We start from the raw sequence: 27,727 nt of genomic DNA, 5'->3' as shown, positions 1-27,727 counted from the left end.
AAGAGAATTGGGTTGCAGCAGCAAAAGGGAACGGAGGGGAATAAAAGGTTAACTTTGGCTGAAACATCCCAGGAAAGTAACTATAGCAACTAACCAGCTGCCTGCCTAAGCTTAGCAGAGAAAGAACCTGTTCAGAGTTGAAAGGCTCTGCCCTCTGATTGACCCGGAGATAAGGCAAAGTGAGAATTGGAGCTTGATTACTTGGCAAAAATTTCATGTACTATACCTGAGTATCTACGGTAATCCTCTTAGGACACAAAAGCGCTGTTTGTCTCCTGCACCTCACTATGGGGTTACACCACCCGCCACACCAAATCATTATGAAGAGAATTCCGTGTGCACCTCCTATATCCACATTCAAGCTCTTCCCACTCAATCAGACAATTCTGCAAGCTCTGTGTTCCTATTTTTTATTGTACAGCATATGGTACGGCCCAGAAACCACTCGATTCTGCCAATGATGTAAAATTAAGGACTGTGTGGTAGACTAAGAATTGCATAGAAACATCAGGCATTCAGAACAAAAAGCCTGAAACTTTTAAAATAAAAAATGCTCTTGTGAGAGATATAATAAAAGGTGAGATGGCAGCTCCTACAGCGCTATTATTACTTCTCATTCTCCCTCGGAAACAACCCAAGACATTTTATTTTCCGCCCTCTCTTCTGACTACCTCTCACTTTACCACAGACACCATACTGTGAAGTATCTCTTGGCATATGCAGAAAAATGTGACATTTGAGTAGAGCCTAAGATTATCATGCATTCATGGATGCACCAATAAGAGAAAAGCATTGCAATAACTATGTGTATGCACTGAACAATTCCAATAGCTTATTTCCTTTAACACCCGAGATAAATAAATAAATGTAGGAAGAGACTTTTTTCCTATTTGCAAACACATACTACCACCCTCCACAGCAGAGGGCCAACTGTCTCAGGGGAAGTAATTAAGGGTAATTAGCCAAGTGAAGTGAGGTCTTTGGTTCACCTCAGCATTCCATTTGTTTGTCAGTTTGTAATGCGATAACTCTGCTGAACATTGACATACTGGAATGAAATGAGGTGCTCAAGGTACAATTTTACATCAGATTACAACACCAGCTTGGCCTCCCACATTTGTTTTCAAAGCAAGGAAAGGAATACAAACTACACTATAAAATGACCTCCTTGGAGACAGTTAGAACTGAATGAAAATTGGTGGGCATTATCATGATGTTCTATGTTTCAAATAGGAACCCCAGTTCAACCTGAAAAAAGGGGGAAAAGCTGTGATGTCTCCAAATCACTTCTTCCTACCAACCCAATACTTGCAAGGCACCATGTAGGCTGCGAAAAGAAATCTGGAACCCACTCCCTTTCCCTTTACTCACCAGGAGACAGTAACAGCCTCCCTGCTCTGCATCCTTCCGTTTTCAATGAACAGAAGTGGTGCAGGCTGGGAGCCCAGACTATACCGCTCCTGTTCATTTCAAGTAGATGAGCATCAAATAAGGTTGAGAAGTCGAGGGAAGGGGGGATGGGTGCACACCTGCTTGTTTGCCTGCCTGCCTGCCTTCGCTCCACATCCATTGGAGTGTGTGCACATGTGTACACACACAAAAGCAGCAGTTGTGGCAGGGTTGAGGCAGCACTGAGGCACACTGCCTTAGGCATCAAGAGATCTTGATCTAGACCTGGCTAAAATGCCTACATTTGACTCTGTTTCACACAATGTTCCATCCTATTCCTTTCAGGTTTACGTCTCTAGGAAGATTTTGCACAGTGAATCTTTAATATCAATAACAAATTTCTATAAAATGACACTGGAAGAATAAAGTAATTGAATATTTTGAATATTACTTGATAGGTTAAGATGAGCAGGCATCTGTTAACCTGCTTCACAAATTATGCCTAGGGAACATAGTGAGGTGGTGAAGTCATGCACATGAAACCCTAACTTCAAAAAAAAGTGAGAAAACAAAATGTGCAAAAGTCATTAACATACTTGGTTACCAGTATATAGGTGAAAGTAAAACACTGAAACATGGAAACAACAAAGTATCCTAAATTGGGTCTGAAAGTCACAAAGAGAAGGCAGTGCATATGCTGAAGCACAGTGTCATATGGTGATGGAACCTCACCCTTCAGGAGGTGAACCATTTTACACCAGCGACATCCCCAGGCAGCCTAAGGGCAGCTTTTGCCGAAAGCGTTACTTTGGTCTAGCCCAGAATTTCCCAGCTTGTAACCTCCCAAGCCAAATGCAACCCAGCAACCATAACTGGCAGTCCACTTGTAACCAGATCTGCTTGTATTTGGTGCCTGCTTAGACACTTGTATTGCCTGCTTAGACACTTGTATACTGCACTTGTATTTGCAGTAACATGGGGCTTTTTTGCCTTCTCCAGGCGCTGATTTTTCTTCAAAGTGTCCCTGCCTCCTAGTGGGTGGACTGGCAAGCATTCAATGCCCGAACCTCTGGAAGGGAGCAAGTAGGAAGGTTTTTGAAGAATCTAGATGGCTACAATGCATGGCTCTTGGGCTACATTTGGCTGGATGTATCAACAAGCTGAGCAACTCTGAGGTTACAAAGGCATGAATGATGGCCAACATCATACTAGAAATGACTGCAGTTCTCTCTCAAAAGGAGTTGACCAAAAGTGCTCCATGCCACTACAGCACAGCGGTAAATTCCAAGCAAAATAGTGGAATACAAGGCTGCAATTCACCAAGAGATGTGGACAACCACTACCAAAGGATGCCTCTGTTCTGGTCAGGTCACCAATGCTACCAAAATATTTCACTTCAGGATTTTCTGGAAGTCAGCTGATGCTGCTAAACTGAACCTCTTCACCAGCCATGGACAGATACTGAGTAAAACACTAAGGGCGCAAACCTGATTCCCCGTTAGGCTGGCACAAGTCCCTTACACCGACCCAGGAGGGTCACAAATGTGTCATAAAGCAAATTTGTGCCTCTTCAGGAGTCAGCTGGGCCGGCGCAGGGACATGCGCGGCCTGTGGAGGCTGGATACAGCCTCCGTGCCAACTTGGGGAGGGAGGGTTGTGTTGGCTGAGCTCAGCCAACTCAGGGGTCTATTGCAGTGCTGGGGTAGGCGGGGAGGAGGCAGGAGGAAGGCATTCTGGGGTGGGGGGAGGGCAGGTGCAGGGTGGTCTCGGGGGTGGGCAGGGAGTGGGAGGCGGGACTGGGACCTCACTGTTATGCCAGATCCCAATCCCGTTCACCAAGCAGCGTGGAGCAACTGCAAGCCACTCAGTTCTCCTCGGACTTATGTCACCTCCTGAGGCGGCATAAGTCCAAAGATAGCCATTGGGACTGTGGTGGTTTACCCAGGGGTAAGCAGAAGAGTTTTCCCTTGCCTCTGGTTGAGCCACTTCTAGCCCCAATCGTACACTGGATATAGCACAGGTCTGCCTGTTCCAGCACAAGATAGGATTGCTCTGCACAATATGGACCTGGGTCAAATGAAGAACAGAGTGACATAACCATACCAATGAAATAAAGCAACATGCCTCCATTTAAGCTTTCCCTAAAGCTTCAGAAATACACTAAACTGGAAAGAGCAGACAGGATTGGTTACTGCTATGAAAAAGGGACAATCATGAACAGTTATGTGACTGACATATCACAGAACAGCAATCCAGACCATGAACCTGTTAAGCGCATGTCCTCAGATAATTACAAATGAATGTTTATGTGATGCCAGCTTGCTGGAAGCCCACTGTTTGCAAATTGGAAGTCAACTTCATAACACCTTCCTGTTCCTCCTTCTCACTTCTGAAGATTTTCCTCTTCTCTTGTTTGCCACAACCACACTTTAATGTGTTATGTGTGCTAGTGCAGAACTCTGACTTATCTTCATGCCAAGAATATATAACCCAGATAAGGTAAACTGATCTACATCAATTTCTAACAGTGCAATCCTAACTTGCGCTAGAACAGGCAGGCCGGCTGGCCTGCGCTGCCTCCAGCACAAGTTTGGGACTGACTGCAGGCCAGCCCAGGGCACGGGGAAAAAATTGCCCTTACCCCCATGGTAACACGGCAGCAGCCCTAATGGCGAGACTTGGATCCACACCACCTATAGAGGTGGCGCAAATCCAAGCAGCCTGGGGGTGGCCCAGGCTGCCTGGGAACAGGGCGAGGATCTGGCATAAGTGCCGGATCCTGGTCCCACCTCCTGCCCATGGACCACCTGCTGCCCGCCTTCCCCCCACCACAAAACACTCCCTCCTGCCTCCTTCCTGCCCTCCCCACGTCTGCCCAAACCCCTATGCCAACCAAGCTTGTCCAGCACATACTTAACCATCCCCATCAGTGCAGAGGCTGGATGTGGCCTCTGCGGGGCAGCACACATCCCTGCGCTGGCCCAGCTGTCTCCCACAAAGGTGCAAACGTGCTACACAGCATGTTTGCGACGCAAGGGAGTCGTGCCAGCCATAGGCGCAGTTTGGATCACCTAGGACAGTCTGTTACAAGAACAAAATTGTTGCTGTTATCTTTGAAGGTATCTCATTACCCTTTGCTTATCTACTCTAAGTTATAATATAACTAACTCCCAAGATATATAGCTAGTAATCTGAAAGCTGACATATTATCTAATCATTTTACGTGATATGGTTTTCTCACTAACTCACATATAAATATGCATGCCTGCGTGTGCACATAACACACACACACACACAGTGGCATCACTAGGATTTGTGTCACCCAGTGCAGCGCATCACCCTCATGAGGGACCTCCTCCCATGCAGTGGACAGGGCAGCAACCTGAGTGATGGGCTTCGTGATGTACCATCACTCTGCCCCCCCCCTGGTATTTTGGCCATACCTTTTGACAGAATAAATTATGCATCAAATGGTATATAACATGATGGTATTATTCCTACAAACTGCAATTTTAGCTATTTTGGTCACTAGTGGTGTCACACCCCCCCCGACCGCCCCGTATCATGTTACTAACACCTTAGTAATGGTGTTAATGCTCTGTCATAATAACATTGCATTGTCTCTTCGAACAATCCATCTCATTGGCCTGTTTTGAATTAAGGAAATGTACCTTTTCGTTACATACAATGTAACGTTACATACAATGTTTCGTTACAACATACTGCTAATTGGGTAAGAGGCACTTTTTCAAGTGGGTGCTCCTCTTTTATTTAGCAGGGAGAAAGTAACTGGCCCACCTCACCCCAGCAGTGTCTTCTCGAGTGGCTGTCTGCTGGTGTTCTTTTTGCATTTTTTTTAGATTGTGAGCCCTTTTGGGACAGGGAGCCATTGAGTTGTTTGATTTTTCTCTGTGAACCGCTTTGTGAACTTTTAGTTGAAAAGCGGTATATAAATACTGTTAATAATACAACAGTTGCATTTTTGTTTTCTGATTTGTTGGGCATAACTTTCGATAGAATGGAGATATTTCACTCTGGTTTGTTTCACTGCATTCTGCTATAAATTGGAATGGTATATAACGTAATGGTATTATTCTAACAATCCACAATTTTGGTCACTAGAGGTGTTACCTCCCCATGTGTGTCACCACCACCCCCAGTGCACGTCACCTGGTGCAAGGTGCACCCTTGCATCCATCTAGCGACACCACTGCAAACGCACACACACAAAATATGATGGGGTGAAAGGTGTTTTAAAGCCACAATGATGAAACAGCACAACCAACTAATACCCTGATCCTGAACATTACTTGGAGACAAGGTGAATTAAGATCAGTTGGGTTTATGTCAAATAAATATATTCAGAACTGAAACATAATTTTGTAAACTGATATAGATTTCATTCAGATCACTGGGCAAACTTCCAAGTAATTTGTTTAGAATCAAAGTATAGACTATATATTTTGTGTAAACATGAACAAAAAACGGTTTTTGGAAGACTCACCTTGACTATGCCACGGATGTGCATCTTTGCAATCATCTCTGCTGTGTAGAGAAACATCAGCAGGGTATCTAGAGCAAACGTCACATACTGAAGAGGAGGATAATGCTCGAAGGTCTTTGGGGTATTCATGCAAACAGAAATGACACTGATGATGGCACAGATACGTAGCAAGGAATGTACCCACTGAGGAATAAAAAGCAAAATTAGGTTATTATCATCAATACAAACATGTGACATTTAATGCTTCTTTTTAAAAAGACCTCATGATCTGCAATATGAACAAAATTATGTACTTAAAAAAAGAAAGAAAATGTGAAGTGAAGTATATTCTTCATACGGAACTACACCAGCTTTGTGAATGGATTCATGGATTCTTCTTGCAGTTTGTTCTACCATGCTCTTCCTCCTCTCTTTCTCTTCCCCAACATCATCATCTACCAGTGAAGAAGATTAAAACTAATTTTGGACAAGAAAATTGTGGAATTTTAGACCTTTCAGCAATAAAACCTTTTCATACCCTCTGTAATTATACTCATTTTTCAAGAAGTCTTAAGTCATCATGGTGATTTGATTTGGTTACTATCCCAAACATTTATTAGAACCCCAGTGGATGCTGAAATCCATGGATAAGCAAATCCATGGGTTGGGGTTTATCTGATCTCTGGACAGGACCAGAACCATGTTCTGGTCACATCCAGAGGCTTTCTGAGGCCCAAGAGGCCATGCACAGTCTCTCCAGGCCTCAGAAATTCCCCAAGAGATGCCAGAGAGGCACTTCCAGTTTATGGAAAAGTCAAAAGTGCCCCTCTGACACCTCCAGGGAGTGTTCTGAGGCCTGAAGAGGCTCTGTGTGGCCTCCCCAGGTTTCAGAAAGCCTCCCAGACTCAACCGGAAAGCATTTCTAGTCATGTCTGGGAGGTTGTGTCAGTCCTACACTGCAGGTTTGGAACCTGCTGTGAGTCAAATCCACAGTTCCAAACCCACAGATTAAAAGGACTGACCTGTAATTATGGGTTGCTACCTAAAAAATGATTTTAAAAACTTACTGGTTTGTTAATCCACAGGATATCAGCGTTGTCCGACAAAGATTCATCAGGACCAAAATCTGTCACCGGCTGGGCCTCTACCCTAGAACTCTGTTTCCTTTTAAGCATATTGAAATTAGCTTTGATTATTTAAATCTGTGAAACCGCCTAAAAAAGAAAAGAAAAACAAATATACATATTTAACATTAACAAAAAATAAAAGCAACCTGATCAGCTTAAAAAGGAAATATATGAACATGAGGCCACATTACATTATATTAGGAAGAAATATGAAAATGTGGCTGCAAAGACAAATTACAGAAGAGTGGAAAGTTGTCGGCCAACCACAATTCCGTTACCTGTTTCCAGATGGTTTTGCCTAATCTTTCTTGGCCTTTGCTTCCTGCAGTCATACTCTGCCGCAGTGCTTCTCAAACTGTGGGTTGGGACCCACTAGTTGGGCCGCGAGCGAATTTCATGTGGGTCCCCATTCATTTCAATGTTTTATTTTTAATATATCAGACTTGATGCTACCATAGTATGTGACTGCATTTGTGGAAATGTTACAGATTTGTACTTTTAACAGGCGACCATATATATATATATACACTTTGAACAATGACAGTCAATGGGGCTTACTCATAGGTAAGTGTGGGTAGGATTGCAGCCTAGGATTGTTAAAACGTTTCCTGCTTGATGATGTCAATTCTGGTCATGACATCACTTCCGGTGGGTTCTGACATTCTCATTCTAAAAAGTGGATCCCAGTGCTATGAGAACCACTGCTCTATTGAACTTCCTTCTTCCTGTAGCCTCTCTCTCTCTCTCTCTCTCAGGGCCTACAAGCTTTTCCTTTCCCAAGCACTCAGCTTCCTGTTCCTCAGCTCTCACTACCCCAGGACTACATTTCCTAGGTCACTGGTTTTCAATGTTAAATTGCCCATTTGTTTTCTGGGCAAAATAAGTTTCTAATTCAAGATGTTTTGTAATGACTTTTTATTTTTTAAGCACACACCAACATATAATGTTGCTTAGTAGTTTGTCTGGCTGCACCTTCTGCGCAAGTAGTTCTCTTCATGTGGAGAAGAGGCCTTTAGCTCCAGCAACTACAAATTGGTTGAATAGGAAATGAAGGTTACCTATTTGCTTAGCAACCTTTGAATCAGTTGACATGTCAGAGAGTGCCTGAAAAAGGAATAATGTTAACAAGTACAAAGTGAGGGATGGCAATGACACAAAGGCATAGAAAACTGAATCAGTCAGTCAGATCAAAGGCATAGAAAACTGAATCAGTCAGAGAGTCAGTCTTCTCTCTTCGCTGCAATTAGGAAGGGGCATAAGAATTTGCAGGGATTTCCCCACATAGGAATGCAACCAAAACAATTATCTCCCCCTCCCTCAGAGTTTTCTATGTGAATAGGCAGATACATGTACTTATGAGCAACTAAACAAGTTACAGCCAAATCCTAACCTGCACTCGTACCGGCTGGCCTGCCCTATATCGAATGCAAGACTGGGGCCAAAGTGACTCAGCCTGGGGCAAGGGGAATCACTCTTACCCTAAATAAAGCTGCAGCTGCCCCAATGGGGCTACTTGAATATATAGGCTGCCCGGGACCTGGCCCAACTCCCCACTCACACGCCACTTATCCATAAGCCTGCCTGCCGCCCGCCCTCCCCTACCCCAAAATACCTCCTCCTTGCCCTCCCCATATTACCCCCATACCCCTGCGCCAGCCTGACTCAGCTGGCACAGGCTTACCTCTTTTGCCAGCCAAGTGGGGCTCACGTTGGCGTCACTCCTTCAGAGTTGGTGCAAAAGTGCTTTATGGCACTTTTGCAAAACACTCCGAATGGTGCAAGGGACTTGCCCCAGCCTGGGGGCTGGATTGCGCCCTTAATGTTTTACTGTCATCTCACAACTTGTACTCTAATATCCATTGCTTCTTGTCAGTTACAGAAAGGTTTGCCATATTCTAATTCCCATCCAGCAATTAGCTGCACTGGGGGATCAGAGCAATCGGTACTCCAAGGGTCTAGCTACAGTATAAAGTCAGTACCCATTTTATATTACTTGATCGGTGTTGGCTTTCAACAATTATTAAATAATTACTGTAGTTTTATTAGGGTGTCTGTAAGTTATCCCTAGTGGTAGTAGATTTTTGAATGTTTATAAAAATAAACCTATAAATCCTAGGGCTTTTAAAAATTCAGATCAGGTTTTCATGTGCAGTTTAGACATTCGCTAGAATAAAAGGTCTTAAAAGTAGCAGCAGCATAGCAGGCCAACATACAGTCATGAGCTTGCCAATATCAGTCAAAATTCAACCACTGACTTAACAGAGACCACATCTGTGCAATCAGTTACTTTGTCCACTGTTGTTTCAAGATGGCATTCAGAACTCTCTCCCTAAAACCCTTCCACAAATCAAGATAAAGTCTAGCTGGGGAAATAACATTACAGTTTTAAACTAAACTATTCAAAAAGTGTGAATTTTGTCAACCAAGTGGTTTGTTTTTGCTCACTCTTGAGAGATCACCAGTCAGATGCTTCCCCCCCCCCACCATTCTATGTGCACATAACCATGAGATGAAAGTAATATAGCTTCCACACTTGCAAAGTGGAAAATACAAGTATCCTTGGTTTAGATATTAATATGTGCATCAAGAAACTTCGTGAGTACCACAAAATACACACTTTTACATTTAAGCAGAATGAACAGCCTCATTTACATCATCACAAAACGAAATTGTCAGAATTTTAGAAGACAAAAAACTATCCACGTTGTGAGATTTGATTCTCAACCAAGGCCAGATGGTGCCATAACAACAAGATAGTTACAGCAGGCTACTAATCTGACTATTGGGTACAAATTCAATATAACAGAAACTTGCACATGTTGCAGGGAAAATGCATCTATTAAATAACGAGTTCTGTTAGGTGCAGTAATGAATATGTGAACATGTAAACATATGAAGGTGCCTTATATCAAGTAATATCAGTAATATGTCTTGCCATGGTGTATTTACTGGCAATAATATAGTAGCTGTAAACTTTAAATAAAAAGAGCTCAACTTTATTGAAAATGCTGAAAGATCATAAATACTTTTAAGTCAGGAAGGGATGTGCAGTTGCCTTGATGTACACTCTTGCCTCCAATTCATCACAGTCAAATGAAGTTAGATATCTCTGTAGTGCCAACATCGGGGTCAGTATACTGGGCAGCTGCCATAGGCTCACTGCTGATCCCAGAGATCATTTCTGTGCCTATAGCTTTTTACATTCTGGTGGCAGAGCAACTTTCTTAGGGTTTGCTCAGTTAGGAAAGGGCCCACAAAGAGCTGTTTGCAGAAGGTTACCCTGAAAATTGAACCTGGCCCTAATCTCTTAGATAGTTACGTATAATAAACAAAAAAGTCATGCTGCATAGTCTCCTGTACACAAAGAAGCTAAAGAGGGGGAAAAAAAGTTTTCTCTTCAACAATTATTTCTGGATTTTGTTGGAAGGCATGTAGAACAACACTAAGGAGTCCGTGCAACCTGTTCACATGTTACAACAGTTCTAGCACAAACCAGCTGGGCGAAGCTTCATTCTAGCTGACAGTTGCTCCAGGACTAACTGTGCTGATGTGGATAGCAGAACAGAAATACCATAAAGACTAGATTGGCAGGCATGGGCGGGTTTGCAAACTGTGCCAGAGAATGCATGTGAGGTTCTCCATAAGCCTGCTTGACAGACGGATTATTAACTAGCTTCCAAATAAAAGCAACAAAACAGACAATTAAGCAGTGCCTTAGCTTTCCTAATAGTACTCTGCACAGAATGGAACACAAGGGACCAAGGGATCAGCTTCTAAAAATTGTGAACATTTGTGACATATTTTTCTCTCTCTCACAGAGACAGACAGACAGACAGACCATCATCTTTTGCAGCACTAGGCTATAAAACATGTGCAATTAATATTTTAAGTAGCAAAGAAACCTGTAAGGTAATTGCACACTTGGGCCCAATCCTATCCAATTTTCCAGCACCGGTGCAGCCACAATGCAGCCCCAGATAAGGGAACAAATGTTCCCATACCTTAAGGAGGCTTCTGTGACTGCTGCCCCACTGCAAGATGCAGTGCATGCCCCATTGGCACAGCTGCACCGGCACTGGAAAATTGGATAGGATTGGGCCATTAATCATTTGTGAAACAGTGATTTGTGAAACATTTGTGAAACAAATGATTTAGCAAGGCAGCTACATAGTGCAGCCTTAACTCTGCACATAACAGATGTTATTAAAAGGCAGGAACATCTGCACTGGGTCAGTTTGGGTGGTTTTTTTAAAAATCCGAACCAGCTCCACACAAATACAATCATGCACACTGGCATACTTAGGAGGGTCAAGAGGAACAAGTGCCCCCAAGCAGCATGCCTGAGGGAGTAGTGGCACCATAGTCTGCCCCCCTTCGTTTTTTAAAAAACTTTATTTTTCAAAAAGCCGGTGCAGCTGGTTTCTTTTACTTTAAAAAAAGTGAATCTGTGAATCAAAAAAGGGTAAGAAGTAGGTGGCCCTCAGATTGGCATAGAATCACACCTATCAGTGTGGTTCCAGACTACGCTGATCTAAGGGTCATCCACTTGCCATTTCTTCTCCTTTTAAGAAAAGGGAAAGAAGGGAGTGGCCCTCAGAGTGGCATGATAACATTGTGGTGACGAGTTGACACCATCGCAATCACATCCAGTCGGGAGGCACTTTAGCTCACAGCCTCAGGGTGGCGAAGGTTGCCAGTGGCTATACATGGTCCGGATGGCCCATTGCAGAAAGACCACATGGCAGAGCTGACAGGTCAAGTTCTACTTACGTGTATTGCTGATCTTCATCAGCTGGGTTCAGCCAGAATGACAGAGTCTGGCCAAACTACTGGGACTGGCATGTGACAGTCCATTGGGCATCCCAATCGCAGAAGGCTTCAGCAGACCACTCAATCAAATGGACTCAGGACATCATCAACCCTAAGTTTTTTTTAAGGTCATGCACAAGGATGCTTGTCTGTGTTGCCCCATCCATTGTTTAAAGCAAGTTACTGCTTTTTGAAAGACCCGCCCACTCACCATGTAAGTGAAGGGATCTGACTCATGGGACAATGCAAGAAACCAGAATAGAGAGTGTTAAGTTAGTTGCATTAGGGAATTTATTTTATTTGCTTCTTGCCACTGTAAAGAGAAATTGAAGGCCCAGGGCAGTATTGGGACCATTGGTGATCCGGAGGTGGCTCGTGCTATGTATAAATGTATATTGCATGTCACAAGCTTTTCCACTGTATTATAGAATCCATAACCTTTTCTGTATGTAACCTTTTCTTTTTACAGACTTGAAGAGGGACCCTTATTAGCTAAAGATGTTTTTACTTAAGTACATGCTTTAAGCTTAGCATTTTGGCATGAACTATTGTCTTCATAATTAGCAGTGCTAAGCTCTATCAGTATGTTATAATGAAGAACTCCGAGGTCTATCAATAGGTAGAAATGATCTATTGCTGGATGCTTAGATTACACTAACAAGTTTTCAGGACATCATTTCGGGGAAATAATATGATTTGGGAGCAACTGAAAATTAAATTTTACTTAATCAGGTGTCTTCAACAAGTGTCTTCAGTTAAAATGGTGATGGGATGGTCTATGTTATTGTGAATCTATAAACATACAAGTGCACCCCAGTATCCACAGATGTGGTAAGAAGTAACTGTAGTTTCAGTTATCCACGGTCCTGTGGATACCAAGAATGCCCTTTAAAAAGACAAGGAAAGTGAAAAAATCACCAAAAAGAGCTCTACTTACCATAGCACAGTTAACAGCTGCATTTCTGGGTCTGAGGGCAGTTTTCCTGGCTGCCTTGCAGCCTCTTCCTGGTCATGCCAATGCTCTTCCTTTCATTCAGTATCACCCCAAAGTGCACTGTGATGCATTCTCTCCCTGGTCACAATGCCTTCTGGGGTGACTTTGAGTGAGTCTCAGCACACCTAGGAGGAGGTGCAGGCAGCTCGGAACACTGCCTGCAGCCCAGAAAATGCAGCTGCTTTGCTGCACTACAGTAAACAGAGCCATTTTTAGCATTCTCCTTCACTTCCCCTAGTTTTTTAAAGGACGTCCTTGGTATCCGCGGATCACCGGTATCTGCAGGGAGGGCAGAACGAACCCCCTCCCCCCAGATATCGGGGAATGCCTCTAAGATCTCTGTAACGGTGTGCGTTCCTTCATAGCCAACCTGCCTATCAGGTATGTTGGCTGTGCACCAGGTAATCACTCTTAATAATAAAAAAGAGAATAAATATATCTGAACTAAAAACTGCTTGTTTGAGTGTGTAATTGCTTCAGATCAGAACCCCAGGGGAGCAGCTGGTTCTGCAACACCAACAGCCTCTCTTTCGCTGTTCCCGTTTATGTCTGATACATGCCTAGTTTGCATTCACCTGCCCCAGTTTGGTTTGTTCCTGCAACTTTTTAGTTCCTTGTATGTTTTACTAATATTCTGTTAGTCTGTTCACTCAGGAGAGGAGTTGTCAGGTCTACAAGATTGTTTCTGTTCCACTTCAAGTCCCTCCGCCCCCATATTAGGCGACTCTATTAATCTGAGAGAAAGGCATTCCCAAGTTCCCTTCTTTTTGTAAGGGTATCCCAGCCTTGGAATATGGAAGTGGGAAGACCACCAATGGTCCAATAAAATCTCCAGTTGGACCAGTAAAAGACTTAAGAGAAGAATAAGCAAAAAAATAATGCATACCAATCACTAGGCCAGTGGTATTCAAACTGGGGCATCGTGGCGCCCCAACCTGAGGGCCCTGGCCTCTGCCCCCTTAAGGGGCGGGGCAGGGGGGAAGGCAGTAACGCGATCCCCAGGATCATGTCGCTAAGGGGGGCTGCAGGGACTGGGATGCACTCACCAGTCCCTGCAGCAACCTTCCTGGGGTGCGGGGAGCCCTGTGTGAGCATCTGCAGGGCTCCCCATGCCTTCAAAAGTGAAAGTGGAGCAATCGCACTACACCTCCACAAACTCGGAAGTGGAGCACGATCTCTCCGCTTTCACTTTCAGAAGCCTGGGGAGCCCTGCAGACGCTCATACAGGGCTCCCCACACCCCAGGAAAGACACTGTAGGGACTGGTGAGTGCATCCCAGTCCCTGCAGCTCCCCTTAGCGATGCGATCTTTAGGATCACGTCGCTGCCTTCCCCCCAGCCTTGCTGCCCCCCTCCCCTCCCCTGCAAGGATTTACTGCAGTTTTCAAACTCCCAGAGAGTTTGAAACCGCAGCACTAGGCGTTACATCCATTTTACCCTCCACTATTGTCTTCAATCCTTATTCTGCATACTCAAAAAGTGCTGAACAAATACTAGTTACTATTTTCCCTTTGCCTCCTATGTTCTTGATTTGTATCAGGTCCACAGCAGAAGAAACGAGTTAAAGCTCCCCCTCCCCTCCATGCCACGATCCTTATCTGGATTGGAGCCCGACAGCTGCTACTTACATTTTAAGAAATAAGCATGCAGGTGTCAGTTTTCACTGGATTATCATATAGATTGGTCCCAAGTTTACAGAAATTTACAAAAATACCATTCCTGCCAATGGCAAGAGTTAGCAAATTTTGAACATTTAGTCGGCAATCCTATTCACAATTATGCAGGAGTAAATCCCAGTAAACTCACTGGAGCTGACTTTCAAGGAACCATATACTGTAACGGTAACATAGCATTTCATCATCATATATGGAGGGTGAATGGAAAATGTATGCGGCTATGCATTATAACTATCCAGACACCAGATTCTTGAATACCTGTCATATTTTAGATCTCATTTTGTTTGCTTTTAATCATATGAAGGAGATCATTTCATTCTTTTGTCAGCCAAGATCTTTTCTCTGCATTACAAATATTACGGAAATAAATTCACTAGAGCACATGGTCACTGCTTAATATGTAGGAATGCACTCTCCTTTTTACAGGTAAATCAAAACATCACTTTTTTTTAGTTTATTTTTAGAAACAAACAAAAATACGAAGAAAACATAATCCCTGCCAACAACACAAGGAAAGTTTTCAAAGGCTATGAAAGACACCAGTAAATGTATTCAACCCAGGGGAATTAAAAAACCAGAGCAACCTAAAGTCAGAATCATTCTGGGAGGAGGAAGGACAAGTTCTGAGGAAGGCCAAGGCAATAAAGTGGTAGAAATGATGTCACCACTCCTTATATTCCGCCAATGTGACCTCTACTCATATATATTTCCTGTTATTGTCAGCCAAACTACTCTTTTCACCTTCCAGAGACAGCCACTTAATTATTTCACTCTTTTCTAGCCACAGTGTACTTTAACAGGTGTCATTGTGTACAAAAATACTCAGCAGCATGAGGATTAAGCAGCTGATCTCTCAATAAGTATAACTGAGCTCTAATCCAGCACCTGATGAAACATTTCCAGCTGACGTGTGTTGGAAGGAACAAGACCGAGAGTGCAAGGCCACTCCACACATTGTGCAGCAGCGTATTTGGGTTTGCAACTGAGTGTATGCTTAACAGGGAGCTGTAGCCAGCCCTTGCTCTCTTATTAGTGTTCCTGTAGGTTATATGGGTTTCCAAACACATGCTTGTCTCATTGACACACTGCATTCATAACTGAGCATTTAAAAAAAAATGTAGATGCATTTCTTACAGGGCAATCCTATGTACATTTGCTCAGAAGTAAGCTCCAATTAGTTCACGGGGACTAACAGGTAAGGATTGTAGCCTTAAGGATGTAATACAGAGGTTCCTGAACTGGGGCGTCGTGACATCCCAGCGAGGGAAGCCCTGTCTCTGCCCCCTTAAGGGCAGAGTGAGAGTGAAGGCAGCAATGCTATCGCCAGGATAGTGCTGCTGCCAGGGACAAAAAGGTTTTCTTTTTTTACTTACCAGTGGCAACGCCAGCCCTCTGGAGGATCCAGGGAGCCCACGGAACCCTCTGCAGGGCTCCCCCAAGCCTCAGAACAACTAAAAATAGCAACTGTGACCCACTTTCGGTTTCACACTTGCAAATCAGGTCACAATAGCTATTTTTAGTTGTTCTGAAGCTTGGGGAAACCTGCATAGGAGTCTACTGGTTCCCTGCACCTTCCAAAGGGCCAACAGTGCCACTGGTAAGTTTAAAAAAAAAAGCCTTTTGTTCCTGGCAGCGGCATGACCCTGGTGATCATGTTGCTGCCTTTGCTCTTCCCCTGCAAGCACTTACAGTGGTTCCCAAACTCCTGGAGGGTTTGGGAATTGCCAATGTAATGCATTAAGAGGCCCACTAGCATCACTCTGCTTCTTCTATCTTGTTCTTGAAGGTGAATTTGAAGGAGTTGGACTAAACTCCTTCCTGACAAGCACAGAAAGTCTTCAAGAAAGAAGTTCTCTATGGTTCTCTATGGTTACCCCCACAAGTCATTATAACAAGGAAACTTATAGCACTATCCTGTGCATATTTGCATATTTGCTAAAAGGAAGCCCAATTAATATCATTACTTATATTTTTCCAGCCACACAGCTCTAAAATATTCTCTATAAATTTTCCATACATTATAATTTTATATAATGTATAATAATAAAAATATAATAATAAATAATTTATATAATGTATAATAATAAAAATATAATAAATAATAAATAATAAATAATAATATAATAAAATAATGTATAAAATTTGATGCCTTGGGCCAAAACTAGGCCGGAACTGAAGGCAGCCATAACCAAATTAAGAGCACAAGCCTATGCATATCTACTCAAAAGTAAGGCCCATTGATAGTGAAACTTACTCCCAGGTAAGCAGGTATAGGATTGTATAGGAGTTTAAGGGTGCAATCCTAATCTACTTTCCAGCACCGACATAAGGGCACTGCAGTTCCAAGGTAAGAGAACAAATGCTCCCTTCCTTTGAGGAGGCTGCTGTGAGTGCCACCCAACTGCAGGATGCAGCACACGTCCCATTGGCAAAGCTATGCCAGTGCTGGAAAGTTGGTTAGGATTTGGGCCTAAGTATATCTGGTCTGCAGGTCAGGTGAACTGGAGAAGCTCGAACCAAGAAAAGGAAGCTGAGACCTAAAGTGCAAAAGATATGACTCTGTTGCTCAGATAAGACCCACTTTATCTGGGCCCTCTTTATCCACAGGTTTGGCACCTGCAGATATGACTCTTTACAGGTGCTGAGCCTGAATGCAGAGAGCCTCAAGGATCACCCAGAGGTGACTTGAAGTGCCTTCCAGTCATATCCGGAGGTGTTCTGAGGCTCAGGGAGGTTGTGTGCGGCCTCCCCATGCCTCAGTAGGGCTCCCAGATACTTTGGACTGGCACTTTCAGTTGCTAGCATGCCCCCTCCTACAGTTTTAATTATCTGTGGAATTCAGGATCCGCAGGAGGCTAGGAATCCCCCATGGATACTGAAGGCCCACTGTATTTATCCATGTCTACTCAATCCAGAGGCTTCACACTGCCTGCCAGTCACAGGGGCCATAGTTTCGCATCCCTATTTCCTTCCGAGCCAGTAGAAATGTTAAGTTTAAGGATGCACTCCTGGATAGGTCACTACACTAGATCTCTACCTAAAGGTCCAAGCCTTACAGTGGGGCGATCGCGCTTCACCTCCGCAAAACGGGAAGCGGAGCGCGATCATCCCACTCTCACTTTCCCTGACCCCAGGAGCCCTGCAGGCACTTGCGCCCGGCTCCCCGCAACCAGGGACGGCTGCTGCAGGGACTGGAGGTTGCATCCCAGTCCCTGCAGCCCAGTCGAAAGGGGAAGTGGAGGGATCACGCACCGCTTCCGGTTTAGCGGAGAGGGGCGCGATCGCTCCGCTGTCACCTTCCCTGACCCGGGGAGCTCTGCCGAAGGTCGCGCAGGGCTCCCCGCACCCCCGGGGGGCTGCAGGGGGCTTGGGCAAGTGCACCAAGCCCTGATGGCCCCCTGAGCGGCGCGATCCTGGGGATCGCGCTGCTGCCTCCCCACCCCCGCAAAGACTTACTGCGGAATTCAAACTCCCTGTGAGTTTGAAAACCGCAGACCTAATGAAATCAGGAAGAATTTTCCTCTCCAAGGCCCAACTCAGATTGCTTCTGTGTCATGTGCTGAGTCTCTACATAAGAACATAAGAACATAAGAACAGCCCCACTGGATCAGGCCATAGGCCCATCTAGTCCAGCTTCCTGTATCTCTAGCTCTGCAGGAAAGGGCTTGACATTTCACTGACAATCCTCTGTTCCTATGGAAGCTGCAAAACAAACTGGTAAGAGAAAGGTAGAAAGGGAAGGAGATAAAAAAGAACTGAGCAAGAAACAAAGAAGGAAAGGCATCACTCATCAGCAATGAGGAATTTCTGAATAAGAACATTCTAGCACTGAGCAGTTCTGAAGATGGCAATAAAGTAATGAGCAAATAAAAGAGAATTATATTAAAAGGGCATGTTCTGCCTTGGTCCTTGTGAAAATCTCATTTTAATCCAGTGAGAATGCTACTGTAGAGTGGAGCACCATATGGCAGCCTAACTCAATTCCCTATCCTGCACACACAAAACAAATACACAGATCTAGGCAGTGATATAACTTTATTTCCTGACCAACCTAAACAGGTTCTAATAGAGTATACTTAGACAAGAAATCTCCAAGCTATTCAGTCACCAAATGTTTAAATACTGTGATTCCGTTCTAAAACCACAAAACAATCTACAGGAGGGAAGGATTTTAAGGCACCAATCAGTCCTATTTCTCTCTTAAATACCCATTTCATTATTTTCCTTCAGTTTAGCTCCTTTCCCTATTCCCACAACCAACTACCAATCTCTGAACATTCTTTTCAATTCCATTTTGTTCATAACTTGGTGCTTTATCACTTGATTACCTAACACCTGATGATTTCAAGTTTAGGGAAGGTCTCTTCAGAAGAGGACAATTGCTGCCACATTAAGACAAGAAGGCATCATGTCCTCCTGCAAAGATGCGTTTATGATCTTCCCTGCCCACTTCCCCTGGGGCAAATCTCACTGGGCAAGGGTCCAGCAGGCACACAGGTGGTCTTACATTTCCAAGAATTCTAACTACATCCTCGGGCTGAATAACTTGAAAGGAACCCATCATGACAGGACAAGTAGTTGCAGAGAATACATAAACTGGATCTGTTAAGGCAGTTGAACTTGTGACAGATGCAAACAATTTTGTCAGCAATGTATCTAGCAAATTGGTCACAGCAGGCTACTGAGGTATCTTGCACACCCTACTATGGGTCTAGATCAGGGGTGTCAAACATAAGGTTCGATGGCCCAATGTGACCCCTGGAAGCAATTTATCTGCCCCCTCCACTATAATTGGGCTCTCCCAGCTTGATAATTGGGCTGTCCTGTATCTTGAAAATATGAACATGATTTGCACATTTTCGCTTCTGTCATGTGCAGCTAATGAGTTTCTATGTGAGAACAATGTGCTTCTTTCTGGCCATCATTTGCTTAATGATGTCATTTTCTGCTTAATGATGTCACTTCTGGCCCTCAGCAGGCACCCTGTATGAAACTAGATTGATATCCCTGGTCTAGATGTAAAAGATTCCCCACTGCCACCACTTGGAAAGGTTGTGCAGATGCAACAGCGGCAGCAAAGCATGCTTTCTTTACTGCCACCATTACCACAATCCCACAAATTAGCCAAGCCTATGTTTGGTTATTTTTATCAAGAGTCTTCCTCCACCATTGCTCAGGGTATCTGCCCAGTCATTTTGCTGCCAGCAGCTCCCCTGACACTCAACGTGCCAATCTGGCTCTATGACTGTGAAGAGGACGCTCAAGTACAATCATATTAATAGCTCTGTCATCTCCTCATTTCAGATGTCAACCATAATAACCAAAGAATCAGTGGGACTAGCAAAAGGAAAATCAACATTTTACCATTTAGCTCTGAACAGAGCTAAAGGGCACAATCCTAACCCCTTATGTCAGTGCTTTCCAGCACTGGCATAGCGGTACCAATGGGACATGTGCTGCATCCTGCAGTTGGGTGTCACTCACAGAAGCATCCTCAAAGTAAGAGAATATTTTTTCCCTTACCTTGGAGCTTCATTGCCCTTATGTCATTGCTGGAAAGCACTGACATAAGAGGTTAAGATTGCGCCCAAAGTCATTTACAAATGTTTGCAACTATAAGGAAAAAATAGCAAGTAGGACTAAATTTTGTATTGAATGCATCTGTTAATAGGTGACACAATACACTGCAGGAAGACTGAAATGTGATTCCTGTATTGCCAGCAACTACACGTTGAGCCTACTTATCCGTGAATTTTCTATCCGAGGATCTGGCTCAACGTAGGTTCCGCGGACCTGCTTTGAGCCATACTTGGCCCAACCTGAACCCTCCAAAGGCCACAGAAGCTGTGCTCCGTTCACCTCTGGAGAGTTTTCTGAAGCCTGCAGAAGATGCGTGCAACTGCCCAGTCTCTGCAGGCTTCAAAATGCCTCCTAGAGGCAAAAATAAACATGACCTCCAATTTTTATGCCTTTAAAAGTCATTCCAAGGCATAAAGACATAAAAATATCAGTTCCAATTTTGACAAAAAACCTCTAGGAGGCATTCGGAAGCCCACAGATGCTCACGGCCTCTGTGGTCTTCAGAAAACCCTCTGAAGACCCAAAAAAAGTGACTTGGGAGGTTTTAAGGGGCTGAAAACCGCAAATTTGCTTATTCGTGATTTCAGTATCCACAGGGGGGTCCGAGAATGGATTTCCCGCAAATACCGAGGTCCGACTGACAGCTGCACTTAAAACAGCATTTTTATATCTCACATATGCACATCACACTGGGAGAAGGCTCAACACTGCTTTAAGTGGCTTGTGTAAATTCTGATAAGTCACTTGGACTTCCTGGTCTCTGTGCTCTTTGGTAACATCCAAAGTAGAACTTTCATAGCTTCCTATGCAACAAGATGCACAAAGAAAGAAGCTGAGAAATGGTAGTTTTTAAAAGTATTGGGGGGGGGCTGTATCTATAGATCCCATATCAAAGAATTCACAGAGAAACCAGAAGTCACTTTTTAAACAGAAAGGCTCAGTCTGAGCCTGGTAGAGTACTGGGCTCAGAGGACCCTCCAGAGGTGAGGAGAGCAGAGCCCATATCTGCAATTTCACTTATCTGTGCAGATACAGGGGCATGCCTGTATAACAAAAAGCAGACTGTTAGCTAATCTTTGCACACAAGATTAACAGCAATGCTTTTGATTAAAAAGTTTTAGATTGAGGTTCTAAGAGAAACGTCCCTTGGGTACATAGCACATCAACATTTACAGCTTTTGTTACGAGTGGTGCTTTTAACTATATATATTAGAGTTTGTTCAAAGTGCCTCTTTCTAGCAATATGCTTAAGTAAACTAACACTGACCTAATTTTTTTCATTTTTAATTTGTCAGCTGCTTTCGGTGGCCACTTAGGAAAAAGTGGGACACAATTAAAAATAATAATAAATTTAAAACATATTCCTAAAGTTAGACTCATGATCTCTGAAAAGGAAGTCGAAGCACAGAAAATGAAAAAAAATAACACCATTACCACATTACTAGAGACCAAGTCTATCTTTAGCATGATGTAGCTTTGTGTTGAAAGAGAACAAAGCCATGGACAGGTACTGCTCAAGCCCCTTGGATGATGTATTCTATAATGCTCATTTACTATACAATGAACATTCCTCATTTGTAGGTTCAGAACCTGTGGATTTGACTTAACGCGGGTTCTGAACCCACGGCTGCAGGGCCTCACCGAATCTCCTGGACGCAACTGGAAGCGTCTTCTTAGGAAGACACTGGAAGAGGTGTTCTGAAGTGTGTGGAAGACTCCATGCATGTCAGGACGTGTCCAAGAGGCTTCTGAGACACACTTGGTTTTTTAAAAATGGGAACAGAACACCCGCAGAACACCCGCAGAACAGAACACCCCAAGGTCCCACTTGTATTTGTGTTCAATGAATACAAGTTTGAAGACAGTATTGCTTGCCAATGGGGTTAAACATTACAGTGAAATGAGAGGGACATCTACATCTCAGACAAGGCTGCAATCCTATGCACACCCTGAACACAATGGGACTTACATTCAAGTAAATATTGCTAGGATTGGGATGTGACCTGGGGGGAGGTCATTCTCTCTCCCCAGGAACTATTGTTTCATGAAGGAGGCTAGGAATTATGAACATCCTCCCCAAAGTACAATTTCCAGGAAATCGTGTATGGAGAGAGCTAAGACACCCCTGAGGAATCAAGAACTTCCTGCTAGAGAACTAGAGACCAGTGTGCAACAGGAAAGTCATCCCTGGTGCTTACCATTCCACTTGGGAGCTATCCTCCTCCGTCACTGAACTCTTCCAAACTGCACTCCAGCCTACGGCATCTGCCAGGAAATCCGGGTGCAGTGGCTGCTAGGGCAACAGAACCCAGAAGCAGTGGGCCAGTTTGGGAGAGCTCAGTTTGGGATTGATCAGCGGAGGGGGAAGGACAGCTATCCTGTGGAACAGTAAGCACCATTCACACAGAGTAGGGAAAAGGTACAGTGCCGGATCCAGACCATGGGCTGAAATCTGGAGAGCCCTATATATCATTCAGGCTGTCTAGCTGCTCTTCTTTCTATAAAATGTCTGCTTATAGCATTCTGTTAAAGAAAGAGACATGCTTGCTTGGTGCCACAGAAGAAAAATGAAGGTTATGGACACCTGGGGGAACACAGAAATAGAGTTCCCTCTTATCTGCGGTTTCTGTATCTATGGAGGGGTCTGGAAGCTATCCCTTGTGAATATGGGAAGACACCTGTATCTTACTTTCTGCAGTTAACCATTACTGTTGGTTATTCTGTGGCTTTGTAAGCCACTTAGCAAATTTCTTTCAAAAAGCAAGTGGAAAAAATACACTAATAAATAAGCGACGGTTAAACAACCTGAAACCAGCACTAATTTGGTTTTCACACAGGTAGCTTAAATTGACATGTGCATCTCCCATGCCTGTAATACAAATATACAACTGTACAATAGCTAGAAAATACATTTGATTTAAATTGGGTTCTCATGCTTTTTCCTCACATGTTAATGATATTCAGTAGAGGGTTAAAACAATATAGGAGAAGCTCTGAGGTACTTTAGTGCTGCATGAAAATGCTTGTGGAACAAAACAGTGCAGTTTTAGAACAAATTAAACCATATATTGTTGTAGAACAAATAAAGCTAGTTCATTTCTGATTATAGTTCAAAGGGTTGGTTCTTATCTTCAAAGCCCAGAACAGCCCAAAAACCTTTCTCATGAATAAATCTGACAATATAAAATGATTGTCTGGGTCCTCCCACCTTCAGAAGTGAGGTGCTTTGGGAACAAGGATAGTGACATTTAGTTGTCATAGCAGCATACTGGCTTGGGAATGGTCTCACCAAGCAGGCTTGCCAGGTACCAAGCTTGATGTATTTTCAATACTGGATGAAGATTTGGGTCCATGTTTATTCTGTTCTGGCCTTTAAGGCTGTCTAGGCCAAACATAAGGCTCACAGAAACTCTTTATCTGGCCCCCATGATAATTGGGCTTTTCCAGCACCATCCTTTCAGCAGTGCTGCTTCTGCTGAAGCTTTGAGAGGGAGAGATGGAAAGAGGCCTCAGAAGGCAAGTAATGCTACTTGGGAGTGGACAGACTAACATTAATGGGAGGAGGAGACACTGCAGAGGCCCTGAGAAAGCACAATTATCACATGGACCACCCTTTCAGCAGTGCCACTTCTTTTGAGGAGTCACTTCAAAGAGCACTTCTTAGCTGCTGAGCAGTGACCTCAGCTGAAGTGGCCTTGGCAGAAGCAGTGCTGCTGAAAGGGAAGCCAGTGTGATAATTGGGCTCTTCCATATCTTGAAAATATGATTAGGATTTGCACATTTTCTCTCCTGTCATTTGCAGCTAATGAGTTGCTACCTGAGAACAAAGTGCTTATTTCTGGTCATCAATCTGCTTAATGACATCATTTCCTGCTTAATGATGTCACTTCCAGCCATCAACAGACTCCATAAATGCTATTTGGCCCAGTATAGCCAAATACTGGTTGAGGCTGCAATCCTATACATTCTTACCTGGAAATAGATCCCATTAAACTCAATGAGACTTACTTCTGAGTAGGCATGGCTAGAATTGAGTCTCTTATGTCTTACTCTGTTTTGGTTGCTCTATTCAGGTTAATACAGTACAACACTTTTATTTTATTGTTTACAGCTATTTTTAATTAGGAATCTTCATGCTGAAAAACTAGGTGCTGCATAATTGTAAAAGATAAACTGTATCTCATTAATGCCGTTTAAGCATAATGGCTTTCCTTGGGCGACTCCAGCATTTTTTTGTCTTGTGGTGATGGAAGGCTGAGAAATGTAATTTTTAAAAAAATGTATAGCCTGTCTTTCCCCATCAATGTCCTACTGGAGAGTCCTAGGCCCTTCTAGAACTACACTCCCCTGAGCTCTCTGCAAGCATAACCAGATCTCAGTTTGTAGCATTACACATGCCCTTGACTTGGTTTCATGCCCTTGATTTGGTTTCTGAAGGCAATGGCTCTGCCAATGAAAAGTGGCAAGGTTAAATGAAGTCAAACCTAACCTAGGAGTCCAGTGCGGAAGCCCAAGCTACTTCATAGAGAGACCTTTACAAAACACAGCAGGCCTCTTATGTTCCAGGGGGCACCTGTGCAAAATAGGGACGGATGCGCAGATATTGGCTAGTAGCCTCTCACTTGCTGCCTACAGACCTCCCCCAACCCCATATGTGGCTGATGATGGCTTTAATACCACCATTAGGGGGAGAAGAGGAAAGAGACCCAAGGAGATCCACCACCACCCCACGACAGATCCCTGCGACCGGCAGGAGGAAAGATTTTGGGGATGATTGGAGATCCCTACCCAAAGCAATCCAACAACAGGCCTCCTTCTCCTGCCAGCTGCGCCAGCGTTTCGCCTCCCTCCACCACCCATCCTCATAAGGGCTGCAAGGATCGACCCAGGATCGGAAAGCAGGACGCCTCGCCGGTGAACAGCAGCAGCATCCTTAGTGATAAAGGGGGGGGGCAGTCATCATATACAGAAACGCAACCGAGCACCGCTCGAGCAACCTACCGCCTGCCTCTCCCTTCATGGCGTGATGGGATCGGGATGCTCTGAGCTTATGTGGAGGTGGTGGAGATGGTGATGATGCTCTTGGGGGATGTGGGGAGGGGGGTTTGTTTGTTTGTCCTCCCCGCGCCGTCGGTGTGCAGAGAGGGTGTGACCCAGAAGGGAAGGAGGAAGCGGCGGCGCCCGGCAGAGGAGGAGAAGGGCGAACGGTGCGAGCAGGTTCCTCCTTCTGGCTGGCTGCAGCCGCAGTCTTCCAGTCGCCCAGCAACAGCTGTTCACAGCGAGCATCCAGCGCTGCACCGAGAGACCCGCAGAGAACGCGCAGGCACCAAGCGGCAGCAAAGCCACCGGGGATGGGCACCTCGGAGCATCCCCCGCGCAGCCCGATCCTAGGCTCGCTTCCTCGGAAGTAAGCCCCGCAGCAGAGCCAAAAAAAATGGAGCTTACTCCCAAGGAAGCATGCGTGGAGCTGCCGCCGAAATGCACACTGGGCGCACTTTCACCCCAACACTCCGGTGCTGTGCTGCTGAGCGTGCCTCTGAACATACGCAGAGTGCATTTCAGCCTTCGTCGCGCCAGTGACCGTACTCCAGCCCTGGCACATTAACTGATATTAACTGCTGCCTAACATCCCAATCCTATCCATGTCTGTTCAGAAGTAAGTCTCATTAGAGTCAACGGGGCTTACTCCCAGGAAAGTGTGGATAGGGTGGCAGCTTTAAGAGCCCCCTATGCATATCTACTCAGAAGTCAGTCCCATTAGAGTCAATGGGGCTTACTCCCAGGAAAGTGCGGAGAGAATGGCAGCCTTAGAGCCCCATCCTATGCATGTCTACTCAGAAGTCAGTCCCATTAGGGTCAATGGGGCTTGCTCCCAGGAAAGTGTGGATAAGATTGGGCTGTAAGGTCAAACCCAGTCCCTGCTGTACACACAGAGAAATGATGAATGTGAATGACAGCATGTGAATTTTTACACGTGTCCATGGAATGCAACAGGAATGCAATCCCACCCCAATAAAGCTAAGGAAGAAATGCATCGCTTTCTGTCCACTGGGGTGAGGGGTGTTCTTTTAGGGTGCATTTATAGCAACACAGTTTATATTCTTCCCCATGGATTCCTGGGAATCGTAGTTTTATGCCTGAAAGATTCCTGAATCAGAGATCCAGCAGGTGGATCAGTCTGCCACAATTGCTATGGAAGAAACCTTAACCCTTCACTGAAAGTGTGCGAAAAGGTCCTCATTTTCTAAAATGTTTTGGTTTGCACTCTGTGCTGTAGAGCTAGTTTTTATCAACGTTAGTCTTCAGATTTCCAGCTTGGGGGGGGGGGTAAATCTACTACAAAACATCCAGATTTGTCTCCCTTATTGTGTTTGTGGGAAGATTTTGGGTTACCCCCCCCCCAAGCCACATAGATAGGTTAGAGCTACCAATCTGCCCCCCCCCCCACAAGTCAAATCCCTGAGCAGGGATTAAAAAGGATGCATAATGTCTCTGGCCTGGGGGGGGGGGGGCTGGGTATCAACAGGTGGATCTGGATTTATTGGTAATTTAGATCAGTAGTAATTAGATCTGGCTAATTTGCAGTAGGGGGGAGTCAGGAACTCTTACTAATCATTTAAAAATAACAAGTAAAATTGCACACTGTTGTTGTTTCACCCAATGGCTGACCTTGTGCTTGTTGTTTATCTCTCATCCTCAATGTTCCCAGGCTATAAAATTTGAATATTAATTGATCACCTATGACCAGGCCTTTGCACAGCTCTGCTGGCTTGTTTTAGAGTTACAGTTCAGAAGGTGACAGGGGTGACTGCAACAACTACTTCGGCATCTCTCTCCTTAGCGTTGGGATAGCTTTGGGACCTTGTTTGGGGTTTCTTCGCTGTCCTGCTGAAGCAGGCCTTTGGAACTGCAACAGAAGGCATCTATCTTCGGACCAGATCAGACGGAAAGCTCTTCAACCTCTCCCGACTGAGAGCAAAGTCCAAAGTCCAGCTGAAATGTCTGCGTGACTTCCTCTTTGCCGACGATGCAGCTATCACTACCCACTCTGCCAAAGATCTCCAGCAGCTCATGGATCGTTTTAGCAAGGCCTGCCAAGATTTTGGACTGACGATCAGCCTGAAGAAAACACAGGTCATGGTTCGGTCATGTCGTGAGAATGGATGATGGGCGGATCCCAAAGGATCTCCTCTATGGAGAACTCATGCAAGGAAAGCGCCCTACAGGTAGACCACAGCTGCGATACAAGGACATCTGCAAGAGGGATCTGAAGGCCTTAGGAGTGGACCTCAACAAGTGGGAAACCCTGGCCTCTGAGCGGCCCGCTTGGAGGCAGGCTGTGCAGCATGGCCTTTCCCAGTTTGAAGAGACACTTGGCCAACAGTCTGAGGCAAAGAGGCAAAGAAGGAAGGCCCATAGCCAGGGAGACAGACCAGGGTCAGACTGCACTTGCTCCCAGTGTGGAAGGGATTGTCACTCCCGAATTGGCCTTTTCAGCCACACTAGACGCTGTTCCAGAACCACCATTCAGAGCGCGATACCATATTCTTTCGAGACTGAAGGTTGCCAACAACAGGTCAGAATCTCTAAAGTGTAGTATCTCATAGTTTTGTACTCGTCATATGAAGGTTGCTCCAGTAAACACTGATGCTGTGGGAAATTGGCTCTGC

At 44.6% G+C, this 27,727-nt stretch overlaps 1 protein-coding gene across 2 annotated transcripts in view; it reads right to left on the bottom strand.

Annotated features, from left to right (window-relative positions):
• The window catches only part of NALCN (sodium leak channel, non-selective), a 227,496-nt gene extending 220,449 nt beyond the window's left edge, over positions 1–7,047 (bottom strand). For both annotated transcript variants that reach the window (XM_066620423.1, XM_066620424.1), the window contains exons 1-2: positions 6,940–7,047; positions 5,894–6,076 (exon numbers count right to left, since the gene is read on the bottom strand). In XM_066620423.1, coding sequence (XP_066476520.1) covers positions 5,894–6,076; positions 6,940–7,047 — 291 coding nt within the window. The remainder of the gene's footprint in view (positions 1–5,893; positions 6,077–6,939) is intronic.
• Between the last annotated feature and the right edge of the window lie 20,680 nt (positions 7,048–27,727).

Source organism: Tiliqua scincoides, chromosome 3 (assembly GCF_035046505.1).
Source record: "Tiliqua scincoides isolate rTilSci1 chromosome 3, rTilSci1.hap2, whole genome shotgun sequence".
NCBI lineage: Eukaryota > Metazoa > Chordata > Lepidosauria > Squamata > Scincidae > Tiliqua > Tiliqua scincoides.
Note: the sequence above shows the minus strand (reverse complement) of the source record. Positions and strands in the feature narration are given on the sequence as shown.